Source organism: Lissotriton helveticus, chromosome 9 (assembly GCF_964261635.1).
Source record: "Lissotriton helveticus chromosome 9, aLisHel1.1, whole genome shotgun sequence".
Classification (NCBI taxonomy): Eukaryota; Metazoa; Chordata; class Amphibia; order Caudata; family Salamandridae; genus Lissotriton; species Lissotriton helveticus.
In genome coordinates, this window is record NC_136070.1 from 919,424,520 (window position 1) to 919,451,597 (window position 27,078).

The 27,078-nt window shown below is 45.5% G+C and overlaps 1 protein-coding gene across 5 annotated transcripts in view; it reads right to left on the reverse strand.

Moving 5' to 3' along the window:
* BICRA (BRD4 interacting chromatin remodeling complex associated protein) overlaps positions 1 to 27,078 on the reverse strand; it is a 478,150-nt gene that overhangs the window by 33,738 nt on the left and 417,334 nt on the right. For 4 of the 5 annotated variants that reach the window (XM_078661098.1, XM_078661099.1, XM_078661100.1 and 1 more), the window contains exon 12: positions 451 to 573. The exons of the other annotated variant lie outside the window; for it this stretch is intronic. In XM_078661098.1, coding sequence (XP_078517224.1) covers positions 451 to 573 — 123 coding nt within the window. The remainder of the gene's footprint in view (positions 1 to 450; positions 574 to 27,078) is intronic. 5 annotated transcript variants of the gene reach the window in all.

The window sequence follows — 27,078 nt, forward strand, 5'->3', positions numbered from 1 at the left end:
GTCCAACACACCAACAGTGCTGCATACACCACATCCAAGAATGACTTTCCCGACTAGACATTATTCCTATCTCGAGTACAATGTGATGAGGGATGTTGTGAGTGAGCACATTTCTCATCCCAGTCACTAAGCCTCAGTGCAGTGTGTCCTTAAACTGGCTTTACTGCTTAGTCACCTTGCGCTCAACAGAAGAATCCGGAGCCCTGGGCAATTCTGCACCTACAAGATATACTCAGGCTTTTAGTCGAAATTTTAGTTTAGAGTCCTTCTATTACTCATTCTGAGAAAGACACATGTCTCTTATTGTGCTTTATTAGCTGAATGCCAGCCAAATAATATTGTCATTGTTCACTTCTGAGCTGCTCTCATCCTCCAACGAGTGACTATATTGAAGACAAATCTCTTAGCAGACATGCAGAAGTTTAAATGTTCTATGTGGCTCAGATCTACCTGCTGCTGGGTCTGAGGTTGAGCAGATGCAGGCTGGGCCTGTGGTAGGCCTTTACAACCAACGTGAATTTGAAGCGGGCCCTTTCCGATGCCAGAGACCGAGCTGATCACTCCAGTTGTACCCTGTAAAATTAGACATTGAAGATTTCAGAAAACTAAAATATACTGGGGAAAAAGAAATACAACAAGGCAAAAATCAAAAGCACAGAAAAACCGCAACCCTCATCCACAGGATAAGGGGAGATCAGGGGACGAATAGACTGAGACAAAACATCCTAAGCTTCCACTCTAAATATAGATACAGTGGTTTATATTTAAACACAAATTTCCCTACTGTTCTATTTCAACTCATTCCCCACTCCCCATCCCACAAGAGACTCAAGTGTTCAAAAGTAGGGGACAGTCCCAGTGTTTGATAAGTGGGATTTGAAAGGGATATGTGGAACTCTGGGAGACTGGCCACCTACACAGATCTCCAGAAGAAATACCAACTCTGATAAGTGGGATTTGATAGGGATATGTGGAACTCTGGGAGACTGGCCACCTACACAGACCTCCAGAAGAAATACCAACTCGCAAAGACCGAAACATTCTGATATTTACAGATCAGCCACGCCCTTAAAGCAGCGCTGCCAAGTGGCGATCTACTTCCTGAGGCCTCTCCATTAGAAGATAGGCTACTATTGGATCCCATGAATAAAAAAGCTATATCCCTCATGTATAAAAAGCTGATCAATAACCGCACGGACCCCTGGTGCGTCTTTGGCAACACTGGGAGTCGGACCTGGTTGTATTCGAGGATGATGAGTGGCGAGATGCCTTGGCCTCCCCTAGAGAGGTGGCCATCCCATGTGACTAAGTCTGGTCCAATGGAAGATCCTACATCGAGCTTATCTTGAAGCGGGTGTCTTAGTCAAAATGGGTAGACGGGCAGACCCTTCATGTCTGAGACAATGTCACCGGAAGAGAACCTTTTATAACCATCTGGGACTGCCCTTCTGCGCGATCATATTGGGAAGCTATCACTAAACAAATGGAAAGAGCGGGGGCAAGACTTTGGCGGCCTCCCCGAAACTTTGCTTATCAAATGTTTGGGACGCAACTGACCTTACACAGCCCGAGAAAACATGGGCCTCACTGGGCAGGGCTAATACAAAATGTAACATTGCAGGTGTGGCGCCAGGGCGACAGACGCTGGAATCCGGGGCCGCGGTTCTATCCCCGGCACCAGGTCAGCACAGCACCATGTGACTCTGGGCAATAGCTTGCTTAATCCTCCCTACGGTCCCCAGAGCCAGGATGCCTTCGGGTAGCTGTTCGCGCTTTACAAATACTGGATTTACATTTACTTTATATATGGATAGAGCCATGATAGCCGAAAAAGAGGTCTACAAGCATAGAGGATGCCCCAAAAAGTGAGACCGCGAATGGAATATGTGGAATAAATAAATACAGGAGGGATATATGTCTTTCTCCAACAGTTGAATTGCAACGAGATAGAATAAAAATTGGTAATGTGTTCGTTATTGACCGTTCATCTCAGAATGGAGGATTGTGATGTTATTATGTAATGTTGACCAGCTCACAATGTCTATACACCTAATGCATATCACAACCTTATGCATTGCTGTACTGCTGTTTTATGTTTTGACCAATAAAAAGTTTATTTAAACAAGCATTGGAAATGCAATAGGTCTCGCATTAGAAAAGTTTGAGTTATTGGTCTTGTAAATGACATTTTATTTATTTGTTGGTTTTTAAAATTGCTAAATTGATGGCTTTGTCATTTACAATGCCAATAGTTATAACTTTCGCGAATGTGACACCTATAGCATTTGGAATGCAACATGTTTTGTATTTACGTGACTTAGATGGCAGCTCTGGTTGTTAGGCCACATCTCTAGAGAGCAGGAGAGTGCAGCAGGGGAGAGAAGCACAGCAATGCAATAGGTCTCGCGTTAGGAAAGTTTGAGCTATTGGTACTGTAAAGGACACATTTTTTATTTATGTGCTTGTTTTGAAAATAGCGAAATTAATAGCTTTGTTATTTACAATGCCAATAGTTTTATCTTTCGCAAATGTGACACCTATTGTAACACAATATGTGTTGTGAGGGTGAGTGAGGGTGAGGGGTTGAGGGTGAGTGAGGGTGAGGGGTTGAGGGTGAGTGAGGGTGAGGGGTTGAGGGTGAGGGTGAGTGAGGGTGAGGGTGGGTGAGGGGTTGAGGGTGAGAGGTTGAGGGTGAGTGAGGGTGAGTGAGGGTGAGTGAGGGTGAGGGGTTGAGGGTGAGTGAGGGTGAGGGGTTGAGGGTGAGTGAGGGTGAGTGAGGGTGAGGGGTTGAGGGTGAGTGAGGGTGAGGGGTTGAGGGTGAGTGAGGGTGAGGGGTTGAGGGTGAGTGAGGGTGAGGGGTTGAGGGTGAGTGAGGGTGAGGGGTTGAGGGTGAGTGAGAGTGAGTGAGGGGTTGAGGGTGAGTGAGAGTGAGTGAGGGGTTGAGGGTGAGGGGTTGAGGGTGAGTGAGGGTGGGTGAGGGGTTGAGGCTGAGTGAGGGTGAGGGTGAGGGGTTGAGGGTGAGTGAGGGTGAGGGTGAGTGAGGGTGCGTGAGTGAGGGTGAGTGAGAGTGAGTGAGGGGTTGAGGGTGAGGGGTTGAGGGTGAGTGAGGGTGAGTGAGGGTGAGGGGTTGAGGGTGAGTGAGGGTGAGTGAGGGTGAGTGAGGGTGAGTGAGGGTGAGGGGTTGAGGGTGGGTGAGGGTGAGTGAGGGGTTGAGGGTGAGGGGTTGAGGGTGAGTGAGGGTGAGTGAGGGTGAGGGTGAGGGGTTGAGGGTGAGGGGTTGAGGGTGAGTGAGGGTGAGTGAGGGTGAGGGTGGGTGAGGGGTTGAGGGTGAGTGAGGGTGAGGGTGAGAGAGGGTGAGGGGTTGAGGGTGAGTGAGGGGTTGAGGGTGAGTGGGGCTGAGGGTGAGTGAGGGTGAGTGAGGGTGAGGGGTTGAGGGTGAGTGAGGGTGAGTAAGAGTGAGTGAGGGGGTGAGGGGTTGAGGGTGAGTGTGAGGGGTTGAGGGTGAGTGAGGGTGAGGGGTTGAGGGTGAGTGAGGGTGAGTGAGGGTGAGGGAGGGTGAGGGAGGGTGAGGGGTTGAGGGTGAGTGAGGGTGAGTGAGGGTGGGTGAGTGAGGGTGAGTGAGGGTGAGTGAGGGTGAGGGTGAGTGAGGGTGAATGAGGGTGAGTGAGGGTGAGGGGTTGAGGGTGAGTGAGGGTGAGTGAGGGTGAGGGGTTGAGGGTGAGTGAGGGTGAGGGGTTGAGGGTGAGTGAGGGTGAGTGAGGGTGAGTGAGGGTGAGTGAGAGGTCGAGGGTGAGGGGTTGAGGGTGAGGGGTTGATGGTGAGTGAGGGTGAGGGGTTGAGGGTGAGGGGTTGAGGGTGAGGGGTTGAGGTGAGGGGTTGAGGGTGAGGGTGAGTGAGGGGTTGAGGGTGAGGGGTTGAGGGTGAGTGAGGGTGGGTGAGGGTGAGGGGTTGAGGGTGAGTGAGGGTGAGGGGTTGAGGGTGAGTGAGGGTGAGGGGTTGAGGGTGAGTGAGGGTGAGGGTGAGTGAGGGTGAGGGGTTGAGGGTGAGTGAGGGTGAGTGAGGGTGAGTGAGGGTGAGGGGTTGAGGGTGAGTGAGGGTGAGTGAGGGGTTGAGGGTGAGTGAGGGTGAGGGGTTGAGGGTGAGGGGTTGAGGGTGAGTGAGGGTGAGGGGTTGAGGGTGAGTGAGGGTGAGTGAGGGTGAGGGTGAGTGAGGGTGAGGGTGAGTGAGGGTGAGTGAGGGTGAGTGAGGGTGAGTGAGGGTGAGGGTGGGTGAGGGTGAGTGAGGGTGAGGGGTTGAGGGTGAGTGAGGGTGAGTGAGGGTGAGTGAGGGTGAGGGTGAATGAGGGTGAGGGGTTGAGGGTGAGTGAGGGTGAGGGTGAGTGAGGGTGAGTGAGGGTGAATGAGGGCGAGGGGTTGAGGGTGAGTGAGGGTGAGGGGTTGAGGGTGGGTGAGGGTGAGGGGTTGAGGGGTTGGGTGAGGGTGAGTGGTTGAGGGTGAGTGAGGGTGAGGGTGGGTGAGGGGTTTAGGATGAGTGAGGGTGAGTGAGGGTGAGGGGTTGAGGGTGAGTGAGGGTGAGTGAGGGTGAGGGTGAATGAGGGTGAGTGAGGGTGAGGGTGAATGAGGGTGAGTGAGGGTGAGTGAGGGTGAGGGTGAGGGGTTGAGGGTGAGTGAGGGTGAGAGTGAGTGAGGGTGAGGGGTTGAGGGTGAGTGAGGGTGAGTGAGGGTGAGGGGTTGAGGGTGAGTGAGGGTGAGTGAGGGTGAGGGGTTGAGGGTGAGTGAGGGTGAGGGGATGAGGGTGAGTGAGGGTGAGGGGTTGAGGGTGAGTGAGGGTGAGGGGTTGAGGGTGAGTGAGGGTGAGTGAGGGTTTGAGGGTGAGTGAGGGTGAGGGTTTGAGGGTGGGTGAGGGTGGGTGAGGGTGAGTGAGGGGTTGAGGGTGAGTGAGGGTGAGTGAGGGGTTGAGGGTGAGGGGTTGAGGGTGAGTGAGGGTGAGGGGTTGAGGGTGAGTGAGGGTGAGTGAGGGTGAGTGAGGGTGAGTGAGGGTGAGGGTGGGTGAGGGGTTGAGGGTGAGTGAGGGTGAGGGTGGGTGAGGGTGAGCGAGGGTGAGTGTGAGTGAGGGTGGGGGTGAGTGAGGGTGAGTGAGGGTGAGTGAGTGAGGGTGAGGGTGAGTGAGGGTGAGTGAGGGTGAGGGGGTGAGTGAGGGTGAGTGAGGGGTTGAGGGTGAGTGAGGGTGAGTGAGGGTGAGGGGTTGAGGGTGAGTGAGGGTGAGTGAGGGTGGGGGGTTGAGGGTGAGTGAGGGTGAGGGTGAGTGAGTGAGGGTGAATGAGGGTGAGTGAGGGTGAGGGTGAATGAGGGTGAGTGAGGGTGAGTGAGGGTGAGTGAGGGTGAGTGAGGGTGAGGGGTTGAGGGTGAGTGAGGGTGAGGGGTTGAGGGTGGGTGAGGGTGGGTGAGGGTGAGTGAAGGTGAGGGTGAGGGTGAGCGAGGGTGAGTGAGGGTGAGTGTGAGGGGAGATGTATATGGGCATATAACGAGAAAGCGAAAGTGAAAGAACAGGTGATGTGGAGGACTCGGAGGTAATCAGAACGGAGCCGAACGCAGAGGAGATGGCTTCGAGCTCCAGTACAGATGTTAGGAGACTTCCAGTATAACACGACATTTATACGGCTGCAAAATAACTGAAATGTAAGCGAATGGAGTTGCACCTGCGCGACTCGTGCAGCAACAACCATGGTGGCTTCGTAGTAGAGCACATTGGAAAAGCTTCAGCTCTGAAATGATGGGACTGTGAAAGAACTCTATGGAGTATATTTGAAGTTACGTCAAAGGCAGTGAAGGGTGGTACTGCTAAAAGATTTCTTTTTTTCATCCGGAGGGTGAGGGCAAAAATGGAGAGCCCAATAGGGACCCGCCTAGCACCTGCTTTTTAGCACCGACAGTGCTGAGCACCAGTAAGACCCGGCACACTTAAAGCCCTGCTGGTGACGTCCAGAATCTCTGGAACAGCATGAACTAGCCACGGTGGACCCTGTTTGAGGTAATCAATGGGCTATAACAGCATATGAACTATAGGTTAGTATGACTGGGCACCGGGAGGGACCATCCTTCAAAGAGGGCCATGTGGGTAACAGGAAAGAGTGACTGAGGTCAGGCGGCTATAGGAAGGGTTCAAGTGTGTAAACAGCGCACCTGAGGTCAGGCGGCTATAGGAAGATTTCAAGTGTGCAAGCAGCGCGCCTGAGGTCAGACGGCTATAGGAAGGGTTCAAGTGTGCAAGCCCTGCGCCTGAGGTCAAGTGGCTATAGGAAGGGTTCAAGTGAGCAGGAAGTGTGCAAGCAGCGCGCCTGAGGTCAGATGGCTATAGGAAGGGTTCAAGTGAGCAGGCAGCACACCTGCAATCAGTTTCCATTGAGTTGAAGGTCAGCCAGCCTGTTAGCACTCGTATGCCCGTCATACACCATTGGACAATCCATAAATCACTGCAGATTAAGGATTTAAGAGGACAAAACATTCACGGACAGTGAACAGTTATGAGGAACTTGGACATAATCAGGTGCAATACGTAAAAGTTTAAAAAGTATAAGTCACCAAGAAACAAAGCCAGGACACCAAGCGCATCACAAGTCAGTCGAACAAAATGCCTTGTAAACCTATGGATGGTGTGGTAGGGTGTGACTACTAGTGAACACACAGAAAGTAAAACAAGACGGATTGAAGGCAGAGAAGGGGGGGGGGGGGGGGAGAAATGCGACATGGCGGGCAGGGGAGGGGGCGGAGTGGGGAGAGGGTGTTAAGCAGCAGGGGCCTTTGAAGTGAAGCTAAGCTTCACTTCAAAGGTGTGGGAGGAGTGCGCCTGAAGGAACAGATGGCGATTTGATGATGTGCACGCGCATTTTAGGTCAATGTGCTTGCGCATTGACCTAAAAGCCACGGGCACAGCACCAAATCGCCACCGTTAGTTAAACTTTGTTTAAAGCCCTATAGTCTCGCTTCTCTCAATGCGCATGCGCATTGATAGGTCACGAGACCTAAAAAAAAGTAGGGGACAGTGAAATCTAATCTTATCACTGCTCTAGATTGAAAGACTTCAACAGTGCTCATAAATTGAATGACCAAAACTAGTTAAAGATAACTGTGAACGAAATCACAATGTTCTTTCTGTATTCATATCTTTAACTACTAAACACGCATTGTGGTCTAGACTCAGTTTACGAGGGCTTGAGCTACACTGCATCTACTAACACCTTTCTGGAGTGAGCTTCTAAACCCCAGGCAGTGAGATTTTCACTCAATGTACCAATGCAAACTCTTATTGCTTATCAGTACCAATCTGGCAAATTGCATTAGAAAACAAGTTAACTGCATGCACATTAGGCACAATGTGCTTTCTAAACTACTTGAGACATGAAGAGCACTCTTCACATTCAACTATCTATCACTCTACAAGAAGAATCTTCCAAGAGTGTTCTGATACAGCCTTATATGAAGTAGTACTCTTTACTGCTTGCCTAAAACAGAGGCCAAGAAGCGAAGGCATTTTTTTAAAATGGATTCCTCTTGGAAATTAGGAGGAGGCATTGGTTGGGGTCTGGTGGAACCGGAGCCCCGGCGACCAGTACTATTGTGTTCATAATTGTTTCCCAGTATACTTTGATTATAGTGATGTTTTTTAATGATAACCTCCAAACACACCGAGCCCCCAATGTGACTTGATTAATAACCCACTCATCGCTAAATATGAACTATTTCACTAGTTTCATGCCAAAAAGGTATTTGTCCAAGATTACGAGTTTTAGCTTTTGCAATGTAATGTATTTCGTAGATTATTTAAAATAAGGAGGGTTTCCAATGTCTGGTAATAATAAGTTTGAGCACTGCGGTTAATAACATTACCAGAATACATGAAATGGCTGAGAAGCCCTTAATTCAAATCAAAACATCAGCGCACCATCATCTAAATCCAGGTTCTTTAGATTTGCCTCCAACAAATTGTTTGCATTTAAAACAAAATGTATCTACTTTTGGACACTAAATGAACATATGCAGATAACCAGCTGTAACTGATCAATATCATGGACAATGATTGACCTGTTTGAAAATGTAATTAATTTAGAGGGTTTTTCAACATGTGAATGATGAATTATTTGTACAAATACCCTCATATTTTTGACTTCTGAAAATGTACAATTACTTAGAGCTACTGCTTTTGCCCTAAGGATTTGTGCTACTTCAATACTCTCCCTATCACACCTCAAACTTAGTTCCTCCTCTCAGATTCATGAAACACCTTAGACTCCTGCCATTTCCATAAAACTGGGTAGATCATTCTTACCCAAAATGACTGAAAAAAGATTCTGTCTCATTAACAGTTCCTGAATTTCCTTCTTGCCCACAACTCCTTTGATTTGACAATGTAATAGAAAAGTCAACCATTGATCTGTTTTGATTTTTTAAATCTTATAAAGACCCAACAATTCCAAATGTGTCCAGTATATCCTTTAATACCTTATTTTTCGTTATGGAATGGTGACATAATGGGGATCTGTTATAAAGGAAATTATACTGTGGACCACACGCTACTCAGAATGTGTAAACATGTGAAGTCTAGGAACCACTGTATATCAAACCAAATAGGTTTAGAGTCCCAAATTAACTTTCATTGTATCTTTTTTTTAAATATTGGCATTTTGAGTTTAGTAAGCACTCCGGCTGGAGGAGAGGGACAAACCAAAGCTGCCCAAAAACTTGTGCCAAAATCCAGACATCTCTCAGGGACCAAGAGAACCTCAATTAAGTGTAACCTGAAGGTCCACTAATATAACTAAATGTTTGGTTTAGCAAAACCTGCTTGCTATAAGCTTCTAGTACGTACACATAAAAACCGCAACTAAACACTGAAAGTTTTATAACTCTTTGTATATGTGAAGGAATTTAAAAATGGAAGCTTACAATTAAGTTGGAATTCCTATCTTGATTTGTGGGAGCAGAACAAATACAACAAATATTTTCTAGTATGGACTAGTGGCCTCAACTGAAGCAGCACTAGTATGAGTCGCCAAAAAGAGAGCATGTACTAGGAGCAAAAAACACAGAAGTGATATATTATGCTTCCATTAAATTAAAATTTGTGTTTTCACACCTTCTATGTTTGTTAATTAAATATTTCATAATGTGTGTATTTGTTTGATGTATAGCTGGTTTCTGTATTTTATTTGTACATATATTTTGAGATTCAAATTGCAGAAATTGCTTAGGCATGTGGTCCTAAGCTTCCTGTAGTGATTTAGTGAGTGGTGCACAAAGTCAAATGATTATGAACTGCTGCTCTAGTTGGTTTTGTTCCAGAAAGCGGAGGGTTTTAATTTGTCTAAATGAAGGAATCTTACAAAAGACAGACTTTGGTAGGTAGACTGATATGTGCTGGGACAAAAATAATAATGTCTGTAAAATATCAATTTTAACAAAATTCACCCGGACAATAACTGAAAGAGGTAGCTTTTTACTCAAATATAGTAGGCTCTTTATAAATCGCTATTTAAAGTAGCAATTTGCCCTTACTAACTGCCCTACATCCTGTAACCATTACCACTAGATTTCTCACTTGGGATTTAACTAACAAACTCCGGCTTTGTTCTTTATGAGAGATAAAAGTCATAATTTCAGCCTTATTCTCATTTACTATGTAACTTGAACAGTCTGAGCTACTTAAGGCGATGCATTATATATGGCGATAGACTGCAGCACTACTTGTCAAAAAGAATAAGTTGACCGCTGCAATACTGCTTGATATCTCCTAAATCAAAGTGTGGAATCTAGAGATTAGACCCAAGTTTAATTGCTAAAGGTTCATTGTATAAAGCAAAGAAAATAGGTGACATTAGACAGCCACTGCATGTTCCTCTCTGCACATAAAAGTAATCATTTAGTAACCCAATTTTAATCATTCTCCATCTGGGATCAATGTAAAAGGCTTGGACCGTACTGATAATAGGTTTGAGGGAAAGAGAACGTTTCTAATATATGCCATAAAAAATCCGATTCATTTTATCGAGGTCTTTTCTGATTCAACCAAAAGGGGCCAGGAGAGGGAGGAACATAACTGCAGATCTATCTATGCAGGTAGCGGTATGCCATTTTGTTTTAGATTGCGGTTTTGTAGAAATCCTTCTTTTACTTGATGGCTATGCTGCCCAAAGACTCCTGTAGTCCAATTGAAAGTATTCTACTATTAAAGTTCAAGAGAGAAATAAGATAATAAAATGAAAGCAATGTGTGGTATTTCGCCAGCTTTTAAATGAAGAGTAATATATTATCTTAAAGAGCTTAGCCTCTACAACGCTGTATAAGATCTCCATCGTTGAAACTGGCTGATCAAGTGGTACTCCGGTGCCACTGTTGGAATGTTAACCTCAAAACATGTATATTAATTATCGCAAGGATTGTAAATTCAAGCCACATACAAAAGACCATCTACTTTTGCTTTACCAGCACCTTGGTGCCACATATTGTGCAGTTGTGCAACGAGATTCTGGTTAGTGAGGCTCTGTCTGCCAACCCAAAACGTACCTACATTTTTTTGAGTTTAGAAAGCTTCTTATTTTTATTTGACTGTTAACCATTCTTTACATTTATCTGACTGATAACCTGGCTCAGTTAAAATACATGTCCGACTTTAAATATCTTTTAAATGGTTTAGATACCATTTTTGTTACACCAAAATATTTTGTTTTAATTTTGAATGGTTCATTTTACCCAGCTGGTATCCAGAGGAGAGTCCTCTTGAAACTGTCTTATAAGCATGCCACACAACACAAATGTGAGTTTAATTTCCATTGAGTTGGACGTATTCCTGTGCTCAGCTCTCTAAGCATTGCACAAAGTCTCCTTCAGATAGTAGGGATTCATCAAATAACCATCTCTTATGAGTTTACAATCAGCTGCTAAGAATACCTTACCAAACATTTTGACTTAGCATGGCCTGAGGAATGTCTGAGCTCTTAACAGACTGATAAAGCTTCATTTGAAACAACTTGAAAGCAGAGCAATCCATTATGAAAATGCCCTAAAATAAAACAAAGCTTGGGTAACTTTTGGTTTATTATTCGCCAGAAATCCTTTAACGCAAGATTGTTTTATTATTTCCAAAATAGCAAACAGGATCTTCAGTGCATGAGTAATAGAATGAGTAGACTTCTCCAAATCTATCCGGTCTGCTCTCAAAAACCTTCGAGCTGGTAAGTTTGCAATTCCAATGCCATAAAAAATTCAAAACAAATTATCTACATTGGACCCAGATAACTTGCAACAGTAAACCTCTTATTATTAGCCCTCAAAGCTGACACCACCCAGCATCCATAACGGTCAGCCCTATTTTACAACACCACTATATGAGAAGAGTTGCTTACTATAATTTCAGTGCCTCTTGTTGAAACTTGTTGCCCAGATGTCAGCACCAGAAATGCCCATCTTGTTTTTAATAGAGCATGCTGCCCTGTCATAATATGTGTTTTTGTTCGAACAGAATTATGCCAGAGATTGCCCCATGTAAACAAATAAAAACAAGATCCTTTCCTTTTTACTATTGAGCAGGCCATTAAGATGCCAACAACACATTTTAAGTCCTTCATAGATACTAGAATAACCTTATGATTACTTGGAGAATACTCAACCAGTCAGAATATATTCAGGTTACAATATTCCCTGCGGCATTCAGAAGATGCTTTATTGGAGACCATTTTATTTTTCCCCTTCTTCAACTGATGCCTTCAGTATTCAGCCTTTCAAATAACATTATTGCTTACTAAACCATTTGCTCTATTCACAACCCTAATATGCCAAACTCAACTCCACTTCCTCGTAACCCACCTCCTGCTAATACTCCCTCTTGGCATAAGCACCTGGCAGGTGGTGTCAAGGACCTACATGCTGCTCAGCTCAATTTAACAGATTTAACACTGCTAACTATGGTCCCTAAAATCTTGTTCAGTTTAATTAGTCTTTATTCGATAATTCCAATCATAAAAGACAGTACAACATAAAAGTGTCATCTAAAAATAATAAATACCGCCCTAAGAGCATACAATACTCACAAAATGTAATATCAACATTATCGAACATTTCTGACAATTGAATACTATATAATAATGTATTGTATTAAAAACCAATAAAACCATTTAATAAAATTCAAACGTGGGAACCTTCTTGACAGGGGCATAATCAAGCTTCACATGGAATTCCCAAACCAGCCTCCAGGATTTTCCGTCTCAGAGCCCAGGACCAGCTGAGAAATTTCACCATAGCGATGATATCTGGGCGAGTGTTCGATACCAGAATACAAATACATGATCTGGTACCGAAATTAGAACATAGTGGCTCGAGCCACCTGCGGCGGGGGCCATTGTAAGCTGGGCACACAAAAAGAACATGGGTTACCAACTCTTCCTTTGATGGACACAAAGGGCAGTTGATATCTGTAGCCTTGTTCCATTTTGCAGTGAAAGGTCTTAGGGGAAGAGTACCTACTCTAAATTGGTGGTATAGTTTCCTGTCACCAGGTTTGGTGATCAAGTTCCAGTAGGCCTCTAGTTCCGTCACAAGTTTATGCTCCATGAAGATGCCTGTGAGCGAGCTACTGCTTACTATCAACAGGGTCTTCCTAGAAATCATGGCCCAGTAGACTTCTTTACACTCATTTTTACTGGGAAATTAATTCCCTACTGGGTCTTCCCACAGGTGACAGAGCCCCATATCAATCAGGCTACTCTTGATCTTCTGCAACCATTTAATCTTTGAGGACTGGGCGGCTTGTCTAATGTACATAAGGGCATTGTCGTAAGACGCCAATTCTGGTGTGGTCCAGATCATCCTCCAATAGGCTAAGGGTCTAAATCCCGCGACTTCATCAATAGAAAGCCAGCCTAGGTCTAACAATAGGGGCTTGATGGGGGTGGATTGAGGCAGGGCGGTCAGTCATCTCAGAAACTTATTTTGCGCAAGGACTAGGGATGATAGATTTTCAGACCCCCATAGTTTTGCGCCATATATTATAGAAGCTCTGATCTTCCCGTTATAAATCGATAAATCTGACCCCACCGGTTTAGTCTAGAAAGTCTATATTCTTTAATGAGGGCTCCTGCCAACTGGTTGTGCCTAAGAACTAGGATATCTAACTGTGCAGTCCAGTTCATCCTCCTGCCCATAGTCACACCTAAATAAGTAAAGGTATCCATTTGCTCCAAAAGCGCTTCGTTCATTACAACTCTGCTTTTAATATGTTTGTATTTATGCAGCACCATGAACTTGGTTTTGTGAACATTTACTACAAGTTTGTGGTTGTTGCAGAACTCTGTAAATCTGTCAAGGGCACGTTGCAGACCAAACTGAGTTTTAGATAAAATTAAAGTATCATCTGCAAACATTAATAGAGGGACACTTGAACCGGCAAGAGTTGGTGCATCTGTTGGAAAGTTAGAGTAATACGAAATAACCTTATTAATAAACAGGGAAAATAGGGTAGGGGCAAAAAAACACCCTTGCCGCACCCCTTTATTTACTGGGAAGCGATCTGCTAGTTCACCCAGCTGTCCCCACCTAACTTGGGCATAGTTTGCCTCATGCAGTCTGATAAAGCTTAAGATTTCTAGGGGCATCCCAGCCTCCTTTAGGACGCCCATAGCTTGTGACGAGGGACCAAGTCAAATGCTGATTTTAAATCAACAAATGCTGCTTAGAGAGTACCCCTGCGAGGATGACTGTACTCCAGTATATCAGCATGAATCTGAAGAGTTGGTCAATAGTACTGACGTGAGGTCGGAAACCCGCTTGGTATATAGATAGTACAGCTTGATCAACTATTCACTCATTGATTCTACCTAGGACAAGTCTAGCAACTATTTTCTGAAGGGTGTCGATTAGGCTCATTGGCCTATAGTTGCTAGGATTGGCACGGTCACCCTTTTTATATATGAGAATAATTTCAGCCCCACGCCAAGTATCTGGAAGCTGCACGCCCCTAGCAATAGCATTTATAATGAGAAAAATATACCAGATCCAGGTCCTATTCTCTTCTTTAAAGATATCGGCGGGGATACAATCTGGGCCCGGAGCCCTTCCCGATGGAACCCCATCCAGGACCCGTTCTATCTCCCCTTTATCAAACATTAGTACACCCTCTGTGATGACCTCAGGATAGACAATTAAGCCGCTCGGAGAAGAAGCAAATTGGGCTTGGTAGTGTTCCACCCACAATTCAGGAGATACGTTGTTCACTGGAGTGGGTCCAATCGCACCACTGCCCCACTTTACTAATTGCCAGATTAAGGTCCAGTTTTTCCTATTACTAGCATTAGTTAGGGGCTCCCACCTGTCCACATCAAAACCCTTCTTTGCCTTTAGTTGTGCTTTTTTATAGTTTGCCCTCGCTAGTTTGACTTCTTGAGAAGTTCCATCCCTAATGCATTCGTAAGTTGCTTGAATGCGGCTCTACATGCCTCATTATACCATTTGTCTGATTTTTTTATGGTGTGCCTAAATGGTCTTTTGTTTTTTATGAACAGGGATTTGAATTTAACAAATAGATCTTAATGTGCTTTCTTATGAGCCGTAAAAGATTTATCAGAGGGATCTAGCGAGCCCAATAATAATATTGATTCTTCAACCAGAGCCTTAATCTGTGCTACCGAGGCCTTATCTTCAGAGACCTTTGCCCATTTCATCCGTTGAGACATGATCACTTCTCCTACTGCTATTTCCATTGCTGCTGATATAAGGTCCAGTCCTTTCCCAACCAAAGTTAATACCAACGGATCATGGTCACTCTCAGGTCTTTGGTATACCTTCATGTCCACAAGTTTGGGCCAAAGCTCTGAGCTAATAAGGATTTAATCAATTCTGCTGCTACTAGACCCATTGGAAAAGGTGTTAATGCCTTGCATATCGGAGGGGGAATCTTCCATTTAAAGCCCTTAGCCCCCTCCCGAGGGACATGCTTTTTAGTTGTAACGCCACCTCAGACCATTTATTAAATCGGCGGCAGCAATAGGGATGGTATCCCCCAACTCTCATCTTCCTCCATGGTAAGGCTGTAGTCAAGACCTAAGGGCTCGAATGTACAATTGAGATTACCTGCGATTATCAGGGAATTTGGGCCGTCTAAGTCGTTAATAATCGTATCCAGATGGGCGATGGTTGGTGACGCTTTCCCTCCCACAATCCCTCTCGCATATACATTAAAAAAATATAAAGTCAGTCTCTCCCTCGACAAGTACTCTGATTGCAAGAATATCTGGGCTGTCTATTGGCAATTCCTCTACTTGGAACGATGTTTGTTGCTTGACCCAAATAATCAATCCCCCACTAGGTCTCCCCTTTCTATTGGCAATTGCTGCCTTGCCAAAAGCCAGATAACCTGGGCGATGGATCGTATCCACTTACCACGTCTCCTGAAGGGCAATTAAATCATACCCTTCAATGAAACGTGACCAATCAGATGACAAGGTCTTTGGCAAAAGACCAGCAATATTCCAGGATAGTAGAGAGAGTTGGGGGGGGGTACCCGGGGATTTTACAGCACATAGTGCGGATTCCAAGCCAACCGGGCTCTCAGCTGCTAGTTGTTGGAGTCCCTTCCTTATGCTAAGTGGGGGAGTAGGTGGGCTGTCAAAGTACTCATCCCTAACGGAAATAGTGAGAAGGAGTCAATCGCACTGGTCTAGATCAGATAATGGGATGTATCTATTAGTCAGGGGGACCTCTATTGATCTATTTGCTTGGCTCTGTGGAGCCCTGTATTGCCTGCTCCCCCCCGTGGGAATTCAGCACATTCGGAGGGTAGGGCCCAGATCTTTAGAAAAACCCTAACGGTAGGATAAACACTTTATCCATATATCTGCCTTCCATCACTCCCAAATTTTCCAATAGAAATCTACTTATGTGCGTGTTATTGAAATTAACAATTACACAGTCACCATTTCCTTCCTTCCTCGAATAGCCAATCCACGGAGTTCGTCTGGCCATGATCATGTGCTTATCCACACCCTCCTCCCAGATCCCAACATCCTTTAGTCGGTTGGTGAGCCAATGCAGAGCTTTTAACATAAGTTGATCAGTCGTTTCAGTCTGTATGCCCATAGTGGTGGGACATTCGCTAAAAGAACCACTAAGGGGGCAGCTGCCGGGGGAAGATGAAGATTCAAGGACTTAAGTTGCACAACATTTTGTCCCGGGCCTCCAGGTCGTTGTGTACGAGTAGATAGGCTTGGTTCACTAGCTAGGGGGCAGGTATCACAGCTAAAGTTCTTGGTTGGAGCGGTTCCCACCTCCACTCTGCCATCACCGGAAGGGCTTATAATCGATTGGGCAAACTCACTTGACAGATTCCCTTGAGCTGCGTCGCAATTATCCATAAGGGTTAGGTTTTTCTGAGCTACTACTACTAAACCTTTAGGTGGACTAAAAGCAGATGGTTTAGTTGCTTGTCGACTTGGGGGCTTGGGTTTGGCTCTGACCTGGGCTGGTACTATATTCGCTGGTTGGTTATTTAGGGTCACAGATGTAGACTTGAGGTGAGCTGAAAGACCCTCAAGAGCTGAAAAACTTGATTTTGCCTGGGATTCGACAGTGGTAAGTCGGTCTTCAATCTGGGTCAATTTGTAAGTAATGGGAGACAATGAGGTTGGCAGAAAATGTTCCTGCCTTCTCCACATTTCCTCATTGGAAGTTGTACAGTGGCTACCCAAAGCTGCGAGGTCAAAATACGGAGAGATCAGAGCTTTATTGCTTATGGTACTTTGCTCATCTGCTTGAGCATGTCCTCTGTTTTTATTAAACCTAGGCGCTTACGCTGTTGTAGGCCTCTGGGGGGCGCCTTCTCTCTTCCTTTTGGCTGCAGGGTCGGGAATAGATTTGTTAATGATGATTTTTTTTTTGCAAAGATCTAGCTGATGATGTTAGAGGAACACTAATAGCAGTATTTGCTGCAGCTACTGGAGATTTTACTGTGTTCCCCAAAGAGCTTATTGGTGTAGACACAGGACCGCAGTCTTCGTTGATAATCATAGCCGTGGTTGTGTTTGCGACAGAGTAGGCCAGAGAAAGTGCTGTGGCAATTAGACCTAAAGACGATTTTTTCGTTAATTGCGGGTCCAGGGACAAACTGCACTCAGCCCTATCTCCTTTTCAAGCACAGAGGCTGCCCTTTTTATAAACTGATCTAGTGTCCCCGCAACGCTGTCACCATTGGGTATATCTAGCCTCTTTCAGTCACGCTTACTCATCATTGATGGTGTTATTAGTGGTGAGCCCAATAATCAGCAAGAGTTTGCGAGATACAAATAAAGGATAATAAGTTTGGCTAAACTAACCTTGCCGTATGAGGAGGTTAGAGGGGGGCCCAGCCTCGTCCGGTGTCTGACGGGCTCAGTCGGGCCCGCCCTTGGCCCGGGCTTCGCCTGGCACGCCCGCCCGCGTTCCGTAAAGTGGGAGCGGCGAGGCGCTAAGTAGGCGTCAACAGAATCAGGCAAGCAGGCTCAGGTGCGGAGTCTCTCCACACGCCCCCTGGGCCTTGCAGTTCCAAGCAGAAATGAAGCATCCACCACAAAAGGGTGGCGAGGCGCTAAGTAGGCGTCAGCAGAATCAGGCAAGCAGGCTCAGGTGCAGGCTCTCTCCACACGCCCCTTGGGACTTGCAGTTCCAAGCAGAAATGAAGCTTCCACCAAAAAAGACTGGCAATGCTTGAACCAGAGACTCGCAATTCAAAATTAAAAGGATGAAGATGCTGATCAAATAAGAAGTCACTTACCCACTTATCCCCCTTAGCATGGCCCTACGTACAGTGCTTTGCCTTTGGGCTACTGAAACTCCCTTTGGGGGGCTTCTCTTTATAATTCTCATCTTGTAGCAGCATTGCCACTCAGCTGCTATGAAAAGGGGTGCCTAACAGCATAGCATCCCCAGCTCAAACCAAAGCAGAGACTGCAGAAACAGATGGCCGGTTGGTCCACCTCGCTGAAGGGCTCATACCATAGGGTCTGTGTTCAAGTCTCACCATTTCGGGATCAACTTCGACCTTTTGCAGCCTCATACTGATACACAAAGCTCGCCAAGATCTAAAAAGCCACAAGCACAGGAAGCAATACTTCACCTGCTCCCCCAGAAGCAATGCCTTTGATCATGTCTGTCGGCAGCCAGTTTGCTTTGGAATAAAGCCTGCTGCTGCAAAGTTTCCAGAGCTTCAGCCTCAATTGCGATGAGTGTGGTGAGAGAAGACCGAAATCAAGCAGACAAGTACCAAACACAAAAACAGGCAGTAGTTTTTGTTAATGTTAACCCACTACACTGCAACGGATACTTGAAGGCAAGCAACCAGCAAGAACTGAATATTTTGTCTATCAAGTTCCAGCATGAACACTAGAGTCACAAGAAAGAACTTGATGGTTTTCATAGGACTGTACTGTTTCCTCCCACACAAATCGATCAACAGCTGAGGAAGGAGGCAACCGAATGCTCCTCAGGATGGGATGGAATGGGGTGATGGATGACAGGACAGAGCAACTGGCGGTGACAACCATCTGCCATTAACAAAACAAAAAAACTATCACCAGAATTGTAAAACTGTATTGTGTCTATAAGTTATCTTAAGAGCTCTTCAAGAAAGTTTGCCAACACTACTGTGGCCTCTTTGCTGAAATTACATCTACAGACTTAAAACGGTTTCTCAACTTCATTATAGCCCTGCACATTTTCTTACACAGTGCCTTTAGGAAATGGTAAGCCTCTGCACTTTTCTATATCCAATCACCTGTGTAAAGCTCAGTCCATTTCAACTCGGAGGTAGCAGTGGTCGTCCCATTTTTAAAAATAATCCTTTCTTAAACCTAAATGTCCAATTAATTATTAGTCATGCCAATTATTTCAAAAGGCTGGTCACCACACAGGTGTCAGCCTTTCTCGAGACGTCTGATGCTATGGATCCCAGGCAGGCTAGATTCCGCTGCTACTGACACACGGCTCTTGGTGGCCGTCCTGGAAGTCTTCAAGGGTCATTGATGTCAGTAGAGTCTGAGACCGGAAAATATTAGATCTTGCAGTAGTTTTCAACTCCAGTGACCATTCCATCTTGTTATCCAATACTACACAGTAGGAATCCAGGAAATTGATGTGGGGTGCATCACAATTATTTGAGGAGTTTACTCTTCCTCCATGCACCTCTCTCTGTTCTTCGACCTCTGGGTTCTTGTCAAACCCCTGTTCCTCTTGATGTCTACATTTAAGAATGTGTTGGCTTCAATTCTGACACCAACGTTGAATGGACTCCAATCTTATTGCAATTTGTTCCAAACAGCTATTTCTACTTCATTAAGCCAGAAAAGGCATAAACAAGACCATGGAGAAACAAAAGATATGGTTGCAGATGGCTTCTTGCAGTCTCTCCTGCCTTTATGAACCTCTCTATCTGCCTGTTTAAATTGTATACTAATATTTTCAAACTGAACAAGCAGCTTTCTTTGGCCCCTCACATTAGGGCACTTGAGCCTTTTGGTTTCTACCATCTCCAACATGTGCAAGATTCCTCACTAGGCTACTCATACTGGTAGTATGTTAATCTTAGCATTGTTTCAAACAAGATTAAGTAATTCCTTGTACTCAGGAATCCTATCTTACTTGATAACTGAAGCAGGATGTTCTTGTGAGTGTTAAGAGGCAGGGGCAACATGAGCATCAACTCTTTCTACAACACCTCTAAGTAGTGAAGAGAATTACTTTCAAAGACAAGTGTATTACTCACCAACACTGGGATGGCATGTATCAGCTAATATATGTTATGTTATGTTATTAAAATTTCTAGAGCGCACAGCTGCCCCAGCAAAGGGGCGTCCTGGCGCTTTGACAGATGCTGTAACATAACACACAAAAGAAATTAGCCAGGAACTGGAAAGAGGAAAGTTTTAATAGCCTGCCTGAAGGCGAACATATCCTCAAGAGCTCGAATGTGAACTGGTAGCGAGTTCCATAGGCCAGCCGCTAGAACCCTGAAAGAACGGCCACCCATCCTGCTCAACCTGAAGCGTGGACAGACAGCCAGATGAAGCCCCTCCGATCTTAAAGATCTCGACGGCACATAGGGCGTAAGTAGAGTGACAAGTGCCGGTGGCGAAGAAGTTTTCAAAATTTTGAAGGCCAGACACAGCGCCTTGAACATGATTCGCTGTCTGACCGGGAGCCAATGCAAGGCCGTGATGGTACCGGACACTGAACAGTGTCTGGGAAGGCCCACAATGGCTCGTGCCGCGGCGTTTTGTACTCTTTGGAGCCTAGAGGCCTCCGCTTGATTCACCCCTAACAACAGTGAGCTGCCGTAGTCCAGCCTAGATAGTATTGAGGCCTGAACTACAAGCTGTCTGGTAGGGGGATCAAAGTACTTCAAGACTGGCCTAATACCACGCAGTATTCCGTAACACGTGGCAGCCACCTTCTTGGTGTGGTCCCTGAAGGTGAGCGCAGAGTCCACCCAAACTCCTAGATTTCTCACTCCAGCCACTGGAATAGGCGTGACACCAAGCTCTGACGGCCACCACTGGTTACCCCATAGCTCAGCGTGCTTCCCTAGAACCAGTACCTCCGTTTTGGTGGCATTCAACTGGAGGCAGTTGGTGCGAAGCCAGCTGGCTACTGCCAAGAGACCCGCACGGAATCTCGGAGCTGCTACCTCGGGGTCTCCGCTAAGTGTCACCGCTAGCTGTGTGTCGTCCGCATATGAGGCCATCGTAAGACCCCACTGTTTGACGACACCAGCCAACGGTTTCACATAGAGGTTAAATATGGTAGGGCTCAACGAAGATCCCTGTGGAACCCCCATCTTCAGGGGGTAAGTGGTGGATTGGCCAGGTGGTATAGCCACTTTAAAAGTACGATCAGCCAGAAAGGACCGAAACCATTGGAGAGCGACATCCGTCACTCCCGCCTCCTGTATGCGCTGGATAAGTATTTGGTGGGACACAGTATCGAAAGCAGCGCTTAGATCTAATAATATAAGCGCTGCAGTATGACCTAAGTCAAGTACCTGGCGAAGATGTTCCAAGATGTAAAGTAGTGCCGTCTCGGTACTGTGTCCTGACCGGAATCCGTTCTGGCTGGGGTCTAAGATCTGGTTGCAGGCCAGATGCTCAGACAAAACCGAGTTGACGTGCGCTTCTGTTACCTTGGCGATCCATGGCAACAGGGAGATAGGTCGGTAGTTTTCTGGCAGTCGGGGGTCAGAATTAGCTTTTTTTAGTATGGGGGTAACCACTGCCTGCTTCCAGGCCGCAGGTACAGTTCCAGAAGACAGAGACATATTAATGAGATCCAGTATGGGGTTACGACACAGCGGGGAAAGTGTATTGATGAAGGCAGGCTTTAACGGGTCCGCCGGGGAGCCTGATTTGACCTTGAGGCTGAGTCTGTCAAAGGCCTCAACCGACAGTTCAGGTAAGATAGCCAGAGGCTCATGATCCAATGTATCAGAGACAGTGGCTTCACGATCCTGGTGGAGTGTGTCGAACCCGTGATATATTTTTTCCACTTTCTCCACAAAAAAAGAGGCCAATTTATCACAGTGTGAGTCTGTGCAAATCGCCTCTGATGAGGATCTGTTTTTCATTAGGTCCTTCAGTACCTTGAAAATCAGTTTTGAGCGGTTGGTACTGGTGGCAAATTCCTGGGCGTAAAATGCAGCTCTAACTCTGCATATAGCTCTGTGGTAAAGTTTCAACTCAGTGAAATACCGGATTTTCAGAGCCGGGTCATATGATCGTCTCCATTCCCTCTCTGTCTTACGGCAGGATCTTTTCAGTTCTGCCAGAGACTCGTTATACCAGGGGCTAGGTGCTTTTGTCCGGCCTTTCGCCCATCGTAAAGGTATCAGAGAGTCCAAGGCGTCAGTGATCCACATGCAGAACTGTTGGTAGCCTTGTTCCACATTGGTGAGATTGTTCAGAGGTTTCCGCTCTAATATACCGTAGAACTCTTCCAGCGTAAGTTTGTGCCACGGCCTTTTAAGGGTTAGCCTTTCCCTGGATATGAACGGCTTGTCATGGACCGGGCAAAGTGCTTCTACAAGTAGATGATCAGTCCACCCTAACCTCCTTGGATCTAACACCCTTAACCCGTCAAGTGTGGAAAAGAAGGGGTCAAGGATATGGCCTCCAACGTGGGTTGGACGGGTGACAAGCTGAGTAAGTTGGAGAGCTTCCAAGTCGGCCAACAGGGAGCTCACGGTAGTGGATGACCCATTATCAAAATGGATGTTAAGGTCACCCAGGATGTTAAAATTGGCGCAGCCCAATGCTATAGGACTGACCATATCGGCCAATGCGGATCTGAATACCGAGTCATTGCCAGGGGGGCGGTAGACCAGCAGCCCACTGAAGGTGAACTGATGGGAGAAGGCGACTTTAAAAATAGCGTTTTCACATGCAGGTAGTCCTGATGGCTTCCATTCTGCTGGGAAGCAGGATTTGACAGCCATAGCAATGCCACCACCTCTTGTGGTCCTATTAGAGGTGAAGATGGTGTAGTTCTGGGGGAATGCCAGGTTCAATATGGCAGAGTCAGAGTCCTGAAGCCAGGTTTCTGTCATTAAGAAAACATCTGGATCCTCTTTATCCATCAGGTCATAGATGGACAAGTGGTGCTTTACAAGAGATCTCACATTAAGGCACCAAATACGGAGATCTCTCGAAACAGCACGAGGCCGTATGACAGGGACGACGTTTTCTAAGGAACGAATTTTGGTTGGGCTCTTAAGAGACCAGCCTTCACAGGCGCAGCTGTAAGGGCCAGCTAAAGGGTCCACAGACTTACACGCAGAGCCCCTGGACGAGTGACCTATGGCCAACAGCTCTGACCGTGTGTAAGATATCATAGCTGGCAACACAGCATACGGCGCAGAGATAGCAGATAGGACTGAGCCTGCCCGGCCTCGCACTGCCTCGACGCGGACGAGCGCAGACGGGCAGGACTCAGGCACGACTCCGGCTAAGCGACGGCGTCCACATCTGCGCGTCCCGCTGCGCGGGAGGGGGGAGCTTTAAATAGGCTCTCCAATCGTGGCGCGAGCGCGAGGACGCTCCAAGATGGCGCCTAAAGCTACACTTACTGCCCAATCCAAGATGGCGCCCACAGTGAGCCACCCCCGGGATCCAGGCCCGCCAAAACGGCAGTGCGGGAGACAATTATGTGCGGAATGGGGACGGGGGCAAGACCCTGTTAAAACCAGGGGAAAGTGCTAAAAATGAAAGTAAGCAAAAGACAAAATCGGGTAAGTTAAAATAAGCGCGCTAGCAATAGCGCTGGCAACAGCAGTTAATGCGCGATAAAATCAGCATCTGTCAAGACCTGACAGGAGTCTGGGTCCGCCTTAAATAGGCTCTCCAATCGTGGCGCGAGCGCGAGGACGCTCCAAGATGGCGCCTAAAGCTACACTTACTGCCCAATCCAAGATGGCGCCCACAGTGAGCCACCCCCGGGATCCAGGCCCGCCAAAACGGCAGTGCGGGAGACAATTATGTGCGGAATGGGGACGGGGGCAAGACCCTGTTAAAACCAGGGGAAAGTGCTAAAAATGAAAGTAAGCAAAAGACCCCAGCATATTCAAATTAGGTCTCCTGTTCCAAGATTCCTAATAGCTCCTGGCAATTCAAAGCTCAAGTGACTATTCTTCATCTAAAGTATTCTATTGCAGGTGTAACACACTCGGGGATCCCTTTGAAATGAAAAATCTTTAGACGTTTACTAAAGTGTTTTGTTGACTATTTTGTGTGTGGCATGTAACAAAGAAAAATGCTACTGAAACTACTAAAAGCCACATTACTGTTGGCTACATGGAATACAGGATATGTTTGGTGTATGAAGTGTGCTCTGTCTAACATGTTCAGCTAGTGTTTGCGTGGTATATCCTGCTGTAAATACTTTTGGGAGCTTACCGATCATTAACAGGCATACGTGTGGTGTGTTAAATGTGCTGTAAGAACGCACTTTACAAATGCCAGCCTAGGGTTAAGAATGCACTTTCCAGATAACAGTCTATGTTAGAACCTGAGCAACCTCACATTAGTTGCAACAGTTGACTCAGATAAGAAAAGAAGATATTTTACACTCCTGTTTTAATCTTTCCTTTATGGCAGGATCCATCACTGGCGAGACTACGACAAAAGAAAAATGGCACTCATGGAAGTACTGGTAATACTTGTCCTTGCCATCTCTTTAACAACTGGTTTGCAAAGGTTTTCAAATAAGAATGCTGCCACTTTGGCAACTTTTACAGCTCTTCAGACTGAGGATGCATATGCATAAAGCAGCCAATCATCCACCTGTAAATCACCAACTGTCACATTTCAGGTTCTGCATGTTTGCTCAGATATGTAAAGTTGTAGCATGTATGAGCTTACTGAGCAATATCCGAGTTGTGAGAGGGAGCAAGCTAAAGACCAAGAGCAGTGATGAAGTTGGGTTTTCTATATTTTGTCAATGTGTTCTTCCCTCCTTCCAAAAGATTGGAAATCTGAATACACATCCTAAAACTATATTTTGTCATTGTGTTCTTCCCTCCTTCCAAAAGATTGGAAATCTGAATACACATCCTAAAATGCCATAATGGGAAAAAAGCGAATACTTAACCAGACTCCAGCCAAACTGACTGGCAGAACTTCGTGGCCCAAAACCATATCTTTTCCATAAGATGCATCTGGTGAGTAGTGCATGCGAAAAAAGCATGAGGAGTACCCAACAAAGGGATCCAACCTGCTGAGCCATTTGTTAAATAAAAGTCCTTGAAGGAAAACCATGTTGTTCTGGAAAACGAAGTATGGCCTTTTAGTTAAGCAGTTCAAACTAGACTATTCTCCGGATAAAAATTGATATCAAAGAGGAAAGAGTTGCAGGTCAGCAAAAATTGTTAACAAGGAAGTCTTGTGGGTCAGCAGTCAAATGATGCCCTCAGGTCTAATAGTTTGTGCATCAGAAAAGACAAAATTGAAAGACCGTTTAGGAGCAGGATCTTTTCATGGGAAGATACATATGTAAAAGACAATCAAAGTTGTAGCTCACAGCCCAGTTTGAATGTAAACCATTTTCCTTAAGTGTATCCCAGCATAGCACAAAGGCCGACTTAGTTGCTAACAAGAACCAATCTCAATACCAGAAGCGAAACAGGATAGTGAAGACTATGCACCATTTAGAGAAGATTTCAGAGGATTTGGACCTTGCTAAAATATCTAGTAGCAAGACATTCTCTTGGCATTACGTCCAGTTTGATTGTTTTCCAGCTCAGCATATAATTAAATTTTTTTTTTTTTTCAGCTATCCAGATATGCTAGTTTTTCATGCCCAGGAGATCTAGAACCAGAGGAAGCAGTTAAAGGGGTCCTGCAATAGGAGTACAAATTCAGAGAACCACAATTGAAAAGGCAATCAGTATCTCCTGGGAGTTAGACAACCTTTTGCATTTTCAAAGAGCTTGATGCAAAATGAAAATTGGAGAAAAATCGTAAAGAAACTCTTCTGACCAATCAAAGAGTAGTGGCCATCTCTTTAGGACTTCTTCTCCAGTCCAAATAAAGATGCAAAATTTGGACATACTCTTCTTTCCCTCAAGGGGTTCTTGAAGGTCCAGTCCCAATACAGAGTTGACAGAAGAGTAAAAAGTGAGGGTGGTTATAATCAAAGGTACGACAAGACGCCAAATCACTGCCGTCCATAGGTTAAGCTGGTCCTCCCCATCTCCAACACTTTATCTAGAAAGGGACTACACAAGTAAGTCCTCATGATATATTGGCTGGTACCAGATATTTGACGGTGCTGTAAAAAAGCCTTCTTCCTCCCCTAGAGCATTAGAAGTTATTATTTTGCAGCTTCAGAAACAAGAAACTTAGTTTTGCAGCTGGTACGAATATATTATTGAAGCTGCATTAAACTAAACTGAGGACAACAAAGAGAGGAGGTTTTAGCAAAAAAAAAATTATCCCATGGGATCTGCAATGTTTTTACTTTACCCAAAGTAAGAAGACGGCAAGCAAGCTGATTTGTCCTATTTGCAAGGCCCTCATAATAGCAGAGTTGCTAAATTGTGAACTGCAAACAAAGGTTCACTGCTGAGAAGATTTTATTTATAAATCACAAACTTTACTCTGTAAAAGGTCAGTTTCAAGAGAGCAAATCGCACACCATTACGAAAAACTCCCTGCCAAGTGACTTGTTTATAGGAGTAGAAGGTCTCCACCTTGGAAAAACGGACCTGGAGCTGCTGGCTATGAACATGGACGAAGGTTTAATGTCTGCATACATTTAGTCATCACTCAGTACAGTTGCTCGGATAACAGGAGATCAATGTTATTGTCAGTATATTCCCACAGCACAGCCACTCACTTGTTTTCGGGAGGAACAAAGAATAAGCAACAGATCAAATTTCTTGACAAATCAGCAATGTTCTTGACGTAAATGAAGGCATAGAGACAACAACGAACATAAGAAATGTCATCAGATCAGGCTAGAAACTACTGGTGGCAGGACCGATTTATGCATTCTACGATTTGCACTTTGCCTGGAGAAGTTTGTGGGCATACTCAGAAGTCTTTATAAGCAGATACTGGTATCTTTTTGGGAACTAGTTTTATTTTCAAAACCTTTCTTTTTGCTCCCTTTATGAATCATGTGGATCAAGGGCAGGATGCAGACTGTTTTGACTATCAGGATCCCAGGTAGCATTGGTAATCATGACAGGATTAACCCCCAAAGGAAGAGATTTTGCTTTAAGACCTGTTAAACTTCATTTGAGATATGGCAAGAGGAGTCTGATCCATTCCAGTATAGTTCATAGGCATAAGAACTCTTCGGTAGTACCTTTTGCAGCTGGCCCAACATGAAAAGGTCATTGTGTAGCACGGGAGCTGAACTCTATTTAACTTGGTGCTCTATCTCAAGAGCTTGCAAATGGGTGGCACTCAGATATTTTCCCTTGTAAAAGGATATTAGACAATCTTAGAGTAGGGGTAGTAACATTCTCATTCCTAAATGTAGACTGTGTCTAGTCCTGAATACCTCTTTATGAGAA